The sequence below is a fragment of the Antrostomus carolinensis genome, unplaced genomic scaffold, assembly GCF_000700745.2.
Source record: "Antrostomus carolinensis isolate BGI_N321 unplaced genomic scaffold, ASM70074v2 scaffold13860, whole genome shotgun sequence".
Lineage (NCBI taxonomy): Eukaryota > Metazoa > Chordata > Aves > Caprimulgiformes > Caprimulgidae > Antrostomus > Antrostomus carolinensis.
Genome location: NW_010290617.1, coordinates 22,148 through 32,152, shown reverse-complemented (window position 1 = coordinate 32,152; position 10,005 = coordinate 22,148). Strand labels below are relative to the sequence as shown.

The following is a 10,005-nucleotide window of genomic DNA, read 5'->3' as shown; positions in this document are numbered from 1 at the left end:
GTCACACATGAGCTAAGGCCGCTTTTAAAAGTGTTTGCTTCCCCTGCCAGAGCAGTAAAAAGGACAGGCCACTTCGGGTCTGTCACGCTCTGCTCTGCTCGCTCTGCAACGGCGAAAGCCGAGGGGCTCCATCGGACACCGTGGAAGACACGACATGACGGTGATGGAATTTGTTTGGTACCTGTACGGTGTTCCTTTGCCCTACAGTTTGTCACCGTTGGAGGGGAGGGGCTGGGGGAGGGGCAGCACCACCTGAAAGGCTGTCAGAGTTTAGAGGAATTCAGTGCCAGCGCCAATCTACCCCCCCCCACCCCTTCATTTCTTTGCACAGCTCTGTCCTTTCACCCCACGCACATGCCTCCTTCTGGATTAGTAACACGTCAGGGCTCACTATTTGAAGTCAGTAACTGAAGCGATTAGCCAGCTCCAAATCAGCTTTATTAATTTATAATTAATTTTTACAGGCACAAAGCTGCTTTAAAAACATTTTTATTGTAATAATAATAATAATAAATCAGTAGCAATTGTTCACCAGAAGTTTTCATCCACGTCTCCATGAGAAATGCCTGCAGTGCTGTAGTAGGGAGAGGAGGAAAGGAAAGATAGTGATATGAGTCTGAAGTAGTTTTTAATCTTAACTTTCTTTTTACAACAAGTATTTATATTTAAGAGAGTGCCTATGCTGCGGGTCTCCTGCTGTTCCAGTGTACTGAAGGAAGAAGCAAGCCTTCAAGGCTGAGGGTTTGGGCCTTCAGGAGGAGAAAGCCATCTCACCTACCAAAACGCAGGACTATCTGTCCCCTGCTTTCCCAGTGCTTACCCAGTGAAAACAAGATGATACAGATAAAATTCAGCAGCACCAGGGCAGAGTCTGGCACATAAACCAGCACTTTAAAGGCACAGATTATACTGAATCATGCTATGGTTAGTGTGACCATTTAAATTAGTTAACCATGCTGTACTTTTTTGTTTACATATCTTTTCAATTCTACACCTTAAAATAAACTGAAAGAAAGATCTGATAGACATGGGGTTGGGTTTGGTTTCTTTTTTCCCCTATCAAGCAACTCAAAACTACATATCCTTATTTGTCAATGCCTGGAGAGACCCAGAGGACATGCCCTAGCTGTGGTAACTCAGTGCAGGCAGCCAAAAATCTTTGAAAAAAAAGGTGGGTGAACTAGTTCAAAGCTAGATTCAATGCTAGTAACAGACTATCTGCAGGGTGCAGTGCAGACAAAGCTTCACAGGGCCATTGCCCAAGAAAAATCCCTTGTACTTCAGCTCACTGTGGAGGAACCGAGATGCTGCTCAGCAGCAGATAAAAAGCTTTAATTGCCACAGCTACTGAAAGAGATCACTGACCGCAGCTCCCAGATCCAAATGCCATAATAGTGCAAAACTTCCCCATCTACTGGAAAGATCTTGAATTTTTCCAACACATTTGCTTTTGATTACAAGCTTTTAAAGGAAGCAGATGTCTCTCAACCATAATCCATAATACTATACTTTACATATGGAGTCACAGAAGTGATTAATAGTAATGTAGGAGCCTTACCTGTCATCCTTTTCACTAGATGGAAGTCCCTCTGTAAGTGATACTTCTCCTATTTCTTCTTTTTTTGAATCCTGGCAACCAAGAGGAAAATACACTTTCTGTAACTAGTTCTTAAGTCAAGGTTAAAGTGACTCTTGTATCTGTATTGGAAGGCTCCTAACTGGAAATAAAGATCTCTGAAGGAGCCACTCACTGTATTTCTACAAATGCTGTGCTGCATCTAGAGTGATGATGCTTTGGAAAATCAATTTTGGATAATGTCTGAACAAAAGTATGCTGCAGTCCTTCATCAAAGTAATGTTCACTGATGCACATACCTGTTCTTTAAGGTCAAATTTTCCATTTTGCCAGAATAAATTCTATCAATCAGTTGTGTTAGTGGAACACAAACTGACCTGTGTAGATTCAAACTGCATTCAAACACAGTTTAAACTAAAAGCTGAGGACATGTAAATTTAAATACTGTCCTTGTACCTCAAAACCAAACTCCCCCCAGCACACCAGAAAAAAAAACAAAAAACAAACCAACCAACCAAACAAAATCCTTAAAACTCTTTCTAAGTTTTCTTTTGAATCAACATATTTATGCAATACAAATCAAACACTCATCTCTGCAGGTTGTTACATAAAGCTGCTGAATGAAGAAAAAACCATTAAGAATATTGTTTTCATTCTAAGCATATTTTAGCAAGGCAGAAATTCATAGAATCATTTGGGACTGGGTTTTGAGAATAATCACCTTGTTTCCCAGTTCCTGCTCTCTGCTCTGCTGAATTATTCTCATGTATTTTTCTAATGGATTTGGAGTAGGATCCTTTACATTCTCTTCGGCGCCAGAACTACTATTTTCAGATTTTTGCCCCTTCTTATCTTCCTTTTCTTCATCCATTTTCATGGAGTCTTGGATCCACTTTAAGACACAAAATCAAAATTAAATACTCATCAGCTCAAGAAAAATCCCTTTATACCTCAGTACCTGCACTGCATGCAGGATTTCATGTTAACCTTGGTAAAACATGCCAGTCTAAAGAGCATTAAACTTGCTACATGCAGTTCAAGATGTAATTAAGTTATTGCTTAAACTCAAAAAGCGTCCTTCAAGAAAACCCAGTCTAACCCAGCCTGGATGTCTGGGGTGCTGTGAGGCTGGAGTCGTGTTTGTATGACCAACATGTGAACTGAGGAAGATGAGCTGACAGGGATATGCAGGTTTGCTGAAGGGCCGAGTTTGCTGGTGCACAGGGTGGCATGAGCATGTCTCATCGGTACCACTGACCTGGATCATGTTCACCAAGGTTTAAGGGTGGGAAGAGGAAGACTTTAAAAAGGGGATGGAGCAAAACCCAAGTTTTATACAGGCCCTAGAGGTCCAGAACACCACTTCACCACATGCTGCATCAGATCAAAGGGATTTAAGCAAACTACCTAAAAGAATTTACCCTTCCACTACTTTCACTTAAAAAAAATAAGCTATTTTTAACCATTAACACATGGAGCAATCCTAAAATATGTGGCACTACAAAGCTGCATTACTGTCAGAAGTTAAAATACTAAATCACCACCTCTTTGTTAAGCATTTCCACTTCTTGTTGCTCTCTTTCCAAAGCCTCCTGTTGTTCGCTCTCTCTCCTTTCTTCTCTTGCTTTCCTTTCTTCTTCTAAGTTTTTCTCAGCCTCTCTATTCTGTTCTTCAATCTGTCTTTGATCCAGCACCGCTGTGAAAAATTATGTCAACATCTGTGATTCGATTTATGTAGTTCAGTAATCTACCACAGTAGCACACAGATCAGTAACAGGTTCCTGTATAACACTAACTGCAAATGAAAAACAACTGGATATATTGTGTATACACATATCAAAGTTATCCTTTGGTATCTGGCAATCTTTCTCCCTGCTTCTAAACATTTTTAGTCTGCTGCACGATTCACTACTAGTTGAACAGTAGAGCCAAAGCAGAGGCCAGGGAGTTGACAAATCTCTCTATGCACTTCTCATTCCTGTCATGCACGTTCTCACTAACCCTCTGTTATCCTAGAGTTCACGTTGCTATATCCTTTCCTTCTCAGCAATATGGTCAGACACAATTCTTTATAAAGCAAATTATGTAAGAAACTCTTTGAAAACTGTTGCCGGACACACTGTTGATGTGACCAGTATATTTAAAAAGCTAAGCAGAACAATATTCAGATAGTAATAAGATGTGCAAACTAAATACCGGGAATTGTTAGAAGCTAGAAAGCTCTTCTCAAAATAAAAATAATCATAATGCTTCCATCTAGAACAATGAGAAAAGCTGCACTGAAATCATCCTCATCTACGCAAAGAATTAAAACAGCACTGTGATAATACACATTGTGAACAGAGCGAAGACAAAGGAAAAAAATCCAGACAAGCAGTACATAAAATACTTTAAACATAAAACAAAACCTTTCAAGTTTTATTTCTATCAAGAACAGAAATAATACTTAATAATTATCCTAAAGAGAAAAGAAAAAGCCAAAATTGAAGCTGGACAGGGGGGTGGGACGAGTGGAAAAAGTGTTTAAATTAAAAACAAGTTTTAACCAAAACCAGGGAGAAAAAGTCATCCCCCGTATAGTAAAGCAAAATAAAACCTTCCTTCCTCTTTATTACATAATTAGCACTTTTGGAAAAAGCTTTCAATCACACCAGCATACAAACCTACAGAATGTTAAATATTTGGCTTTTTGTTTGATACATTTGACATTTAAAAGGGGCATTCACTTTTGTTTCTGAGCTGAGAACTCACTTAAGTCCTGCAGCGAAGTGGCTGTTGCTGGCACAGTGGCTGTGACATGGTTTCCATTGACGATGTCCCCAGATGGATGCAAGGCATCACTTTCACACTGCTCTGGAATGTCCCCCTGATCTGGAGAAGAAATTTGAACAATGGCTTCATTATTTTGTAATTACAATAGCGGAGCAGAGCAATGGACACAAAGTGTGGGAATGGCCGAATTAGAACACATAAATATCGGCACTAATTGAGCATTTTCCCTTCAAGTTGACCACTTCCCTGAGGATTAAGAATTCTCATAGGCTGTACTTGCTGCTTTAATTACAGAATTGTTAGTTTTGAAATTAGCTATTGGAACACATCTGTTTACAAAGCCAAAACAAATTCATGCATAAATATACAACAGAAAACCAAAATGTTTTCATTTCTGTACATAATCAAGATACAGGTCACAGAAACATTCCATGTCCAAGCTTAGCTCATCCTTTCCATGCACGTAAAACAACCTTTAACTATTTGATCACACACTATTGCTTTATTGGGATCCTTGCCTTCTTCAGTGCACAGGGTGGATACTGCTAACTCAGATATTCTACATTATATTTTCTACTCTCTGCACAATGTGGCTCTGAATTTACAAAACCACAATTACTACACTCCCTCTGTGATCATTCCTATGATACTCAACTGCTTCTCAATGATTTACAAAGTATGCAGACTGCTATTACCTCAATTTTATGAGAGAAAGTAAAAAGAGGTAAAAAGTCAGGTGTAGCCATCATCTCTAGGTAGCCAAACTGAAATACACAGGACCATTTTTCCAAGCATTTAGTGTAATATAGTACAGATACCTTATATATCTCCTTAGGTTTTGGGTAAAGGTTTAGAAAATACCAATTTCCCATCCTTCAAATATTAGCAAGGTTTCAAGAGTTTTTCTTTCCCATGTGATAAATTTTTTTGTGCAAATTAAATTCAGCCACCCAAACCAATCAGTCTCTCTCAGAATGGTCTGAATCTCTTTAAATTACGGTTATTTTAAAGGAATTACAGATGAAAGCATCACAGAAAACTCCTGCCAAACTGTCAGTCTAGCAAAGTTATGAGAATATTTTCAGTTTCTTTCAAAAGCAACAGGAAGTCCTACCAGCTTCCCCTGGGAAAATAATTCTCTATATGTTTTCCGTAAGACCAAAATAACGGGCTAGCACTCTCAAAAAAGAATCCATTCTGGTTTTTTGCTCTTACCTTCACTCCTTTATGTAAGGGTGGACAGCAAGAGATGTATGGTTTTGTTAAGACAAGCATATCAACTAAAAGCAATTACTGCCAACAGAAACATCAATCTTCTCTTGCTCACTCACCGCAGGATGAAAAGGATTTCCATATTTTCTGGCATCTCCTTCACTCTATCGGTTTTTTCCTACTTTTATCAACTTCTACCTTCATTATATCTTATTCCACATTTACTTTTTGTGATTTTACATTCTTATTCCCCTCCAATTCCTCCTGGGTTACCTTCTCCCCTTTTTACCCATTCCGATTTCCTTCTACATACAGAGATTGTCTTTTGATGCAGTGTGGCCCAACTAAGGTACTGTTGATTTAGAAATCATTGTCATATGCAAACTCTTAAGTTTATTCTTTTGACTACTACATGTCATTAAATGATATAGTGGTAACTGACTTACTATGGATGTAGCATCTACTCAGGCCTAATTGCCAGGAAAATGTCAGTCTATTCTCATATATGATAATAGAAGTGAAATATGTAATGTATTCCTAAAAGTCTCTAATACAAAATTAAACAAATAAATCTAAATCTAATTAAAATATGAAACCATTAGTGGCTACAGGCTCAGTTTACATTCAAATAATGCATTTAAAGCTTATAAAAAGAAAACTAAATGAGATAAATTAAACAACAACAAATGTACTGAGTAAAACTTCACAGAGAAATGCTTAGATGAGTTATCAGCTTCTGCTAGTTAACACTGAACACTACCAGCACATTTGCTGTTTAAACAAACAAGATCTTTTTTGTTTAGTTGGTTATTTTTTAGAATACTGAAAGCCATATTCTCACAGGTTCAGGAGAATGAGGAAGGGCATCACTCTCTCCTCCATACAGCTTAATCACAACCAAAAGAATAAGCCAGTCTCAGACCCAGGAAAACACTCACAGTAGTCAGGAGTATTTTCTCTGCAATCAGTGATTCTGACTCTCCCATACAAGAATTCTAATCTCTTCACCAACTGTAACTTTAATTATACCACCCAAGGACACATCTCCACCAGTCTCAAGACTTTACAGACCTAACAAAATTTGGGAATGGGAAGGGTGTTTAGCTTGCTGTTCACGTCTTTCTCATTGACAATTTCACTTACTTTAAACCCACAGTTTCATGAGCAATGAGGCTGCTCAGGTCCAACATTAAGATGTCACTCAAATGCTGAAAAACTAGGAAATAAAGCCAGTAACTGTGCTTCTATTTCTCTCTCCATACACAAATGGCTATAAAGTGCATTAACTTTTATTATCCTCCTCTTTCTACAGTACCTTAGCTGCATCAATTTTTTTTTAAACTGACCCTGCAGGCTTGACTGCAGCATACAGAGAAAAGGAAACATTTTATAACATGCAATGCAAAACACCACATAATGACAAAGTTCTTCCTGCAATCAACAGAGAGCAGAGATGTAAATAAATAAAATGTTGACCTCAGAGGAAAAAAAAAATAATCATGTTTCAGTAACTGAACGAGGTATTCCAAAACTACTCAGAGATGCTCATTAATCACAGCATAATTGCAAGTGTTCTTCACACCATTCACACATGCTTCTAAAGTCAAGACAGACTTTATTAATTCATAATACTATTTAAGCTTCAGTTACTGAAGGAAAAAACAGGAGCATGTGAAATGGCTGCAGAAACTTAACTTCAGAATTACTGCTTGGAAACCCTGCTCCCACACTGGTCCATGATGAACACTCTTTGGAATTTTACTTCATGCAGCAAATATAATAGAGCCTCAAATTAGTTCATCTACTAGTAGACTTTGCTGTCCAAAAAAAAAAAATCCTACACAATTTTAAACCATTCTGAAACAACTGTCAGACCTACATGCATTAATCAGAATCACAGAATGTTGGGGACTGGAAGGGACCTCGAAAGATCATCTAGTCCAATCCCCCTGACAGAGCAGGAACCTAAATGAGATCACACAGGAAGGCGTCCAGGAGGGTCCTGAATGTCTCCATAGAAGGAGACTCCACAATCTCCCAGGGCAGCCTGTTCCAGTGCTCCGTCACCCTCATCTTGTTACCTCAACAAGATTTCTGAACAAAAAGTATGTTCACAAATTTCAGAATCAACTTGATTTTAGAGTCTACTTATTACTACATACCCTTCTCCTCTGAAGATGCAAATATGAAGAAAGTGAATACCTCAACATTTGAGACAGTCTGTTTTTCTTATTTCCAACATCAGTCAGAATTTTTTCTTTCCAACTATAGTCTTAAACTATCAAGACAATTGTCTTAGAGCTATTAAGCCCTAAGGTGTTAAACAAACTGCCTAAAATGCACTAAAACTTACATTCAAGAGAAGAAATATGTTCTTCCAGGTCCTCGTACATTAGCTTCTCTGGTTTGGGGATATCACTGAAATCTTGTTTACCTGTTTGTTCATTATGAAGTCTGAAAGAAGAAGGAAGAACAAAAGTAATTTAATAAATATAAATTATGAACTTTTAAGCAAGTAGTGATCTAAGATTTAAATGCAAGGATTACTCACAAGCTTAGCAACAGACTAAACCAAACATAAAAACCATGCAACCAAAATGCTGTAACTTTCTGACTCAAGAAGTCAGCTCCATCTCTCTGATAACCAGCTCCCCGCATCCTTTGCCCAAGGTCTATATATGACATGAAGGCATCACATTAAAATAAAATACACTCTCAAAAGGCATAAAAAATATTAAGAAAAAAAAAGGAGAAATGCAATGAAGTGTGACACTTGGACAACAAAAATTAATAAATTTGCCTTTTCAGGCTCTGTGTTACAGCCTTAATTCCCACTTTGATGTCATCTTAACAGATGTCTTTGAAATATATTAGCATTAGATGTCTGGCAAAACATATATGCAGGGGTGAAAATCTGGGTGCTATGAAAAATGGGGTTAGTGCCCTCACCCTGTTTATCTCATCAGAAAGATAATGTGAAAGAACAATATCTCCACGTGACCCAGCTACTAAACTCTGACCAGAACCAGAACAGCAAAAGGAGTGCAGGTCACTAATGAAATTCAGCAGCAACACTTCATAAAGGAGCTTATTTCACACCAGCTGGTGCTCTTTGCCCTGGCATAAATATGTTTGTGCTTACAGTTTCTAAAGAATTCAGGTCTTCTGTGGGGCAAAAGCGGAGAACAAACAAAACATACCTCCACAATGAGACATGTTCAATAAAAAATGTAAATCTAGGGACAAACAAATACATTTGCATTGTCAGAAGGACAGTTCAGTTACATCAGTGGGGAAAAATGCCCTGTAAATTAAATATGACAGAGTAAGTGGAACTCCAAGTTTTTAGAAAGCTACTTCAGGTTTTTACTCTTTCCTTCACAGAAGTGGTTAAGTGTTAAATAATTCTTCAGGATCCAAGGTTAAAGGACATGCATACCACTTTCTTCAATACTGTGTCCTGCAACACTGCTAGAAAGACAGTCAATCCCCTGCCTCAAATTCAGCAAACAGAAGAGGTCTGCCTCATGAAGACCAGTAAACACATGGATTTCCAAACAATTTTCAAAATTCATTCCACCAAAAGTTGGCAACCAAATCCTGGGCTGCGCCTAATGTCAATATTCCATAAAACAGTCCTGATGTGCCAATCAACACCAAATTATTAAATTGCATGAGTTATGCTTAAAATAACCATTAAAGCTTAAACAAAAAACAACCACCATCTAAACTATTTTTTAATGTCCAAAATTACTTTTTTAGCATAAAACTGGTAACAACCCTCTCAATCGGTTTCTTCAGCCCTGAACAAAAAAGGAACGGTTTAGATAATCATCTGCCTTATAACCCCAGTCTTCCTGTCTGTGTTTATTGGCTTCCTTCATACCACTCATATCTTGAAACATAAACAAACAAGGAGCTCCTGTAGTCACAGAAGCAATTGTTCTTCCCCACTGATGAAGTCTCACTTGTAATGGCTTACCGGTGTCACAGCATTGCATTTTATTTTCTTTTCTTTTTAAATAACTTTCCATTGCCACTTAAAATCTACAGGTCAGAAACTAATTCCACAATACACATCAATGATGTGGCATTTGCCGGATAACGAGAGAGTAAATAGCTGGAAAAGCCCACACATGCATTTCTCGGATACTTTGTGTAAAAGAAAACAGTCCAAGGCACAAGAAATTAAAAAAAATACTCCACAACAAAAAATGTTTTCCCTTTAAGAAAGTCTCGGGAAAGCAGCAAGCTCAAGAGAATTATTGGGACCTCATACCCTTGCATTGTCACGAGGAACCCAAGAAAGCAACCACAACCCATAGCTGCCTGCTCAGACCCTGCCCTGCTCTTTGCCACGCAACTTGCTCACGCTGTTCACTCTTCAGGCAGCGTGGACTCTACAACATCCTGAAAGAAGCACGGCCCCTCACAGTATCAGAGCA

At 38.3% G+C, this 10,005-nt stretch overlaps 1 protein-coding gene across 1 annotated transcript in view; it reads right to left on the bottom strand.

The window, feature by feature from the left end:
- Positions 1-528: 528 nt before the first annotated feature.
- Positions 529-10,005, bottom strand: part of OFD1 (OFD1 centriole and centriolar satellite protein) — a 31,597-nt gene continuing 22,120 nt past the window's right edge. Inside the window, exons 17-22 of the mRNA XM_010173790.1 lie at positions 7,914-8,014; positions 4,328-4,447; positions 3,121-3,272; positions 2,298-2,468; positions 1,559-1,629; positions 529-574 (exon numbers count right to left, since the gene is read on the bottom strand). Coding sequence (XP_010172092.1) covers positions 529-574; positions 1,559-1,629; positions 2,298-2,468; positions 3,121-3,272; positions 4,328-4,447; positions 7,914-8,014 — 661 coding nt within the window. The remainder of the gene's footprint in view (positions 575-1,558; positions 1,630-2,297; positions 2,469-3,120; positions 3,273-4,327; positions 4,448-7,913; positions 8,015-10,005) is intronic.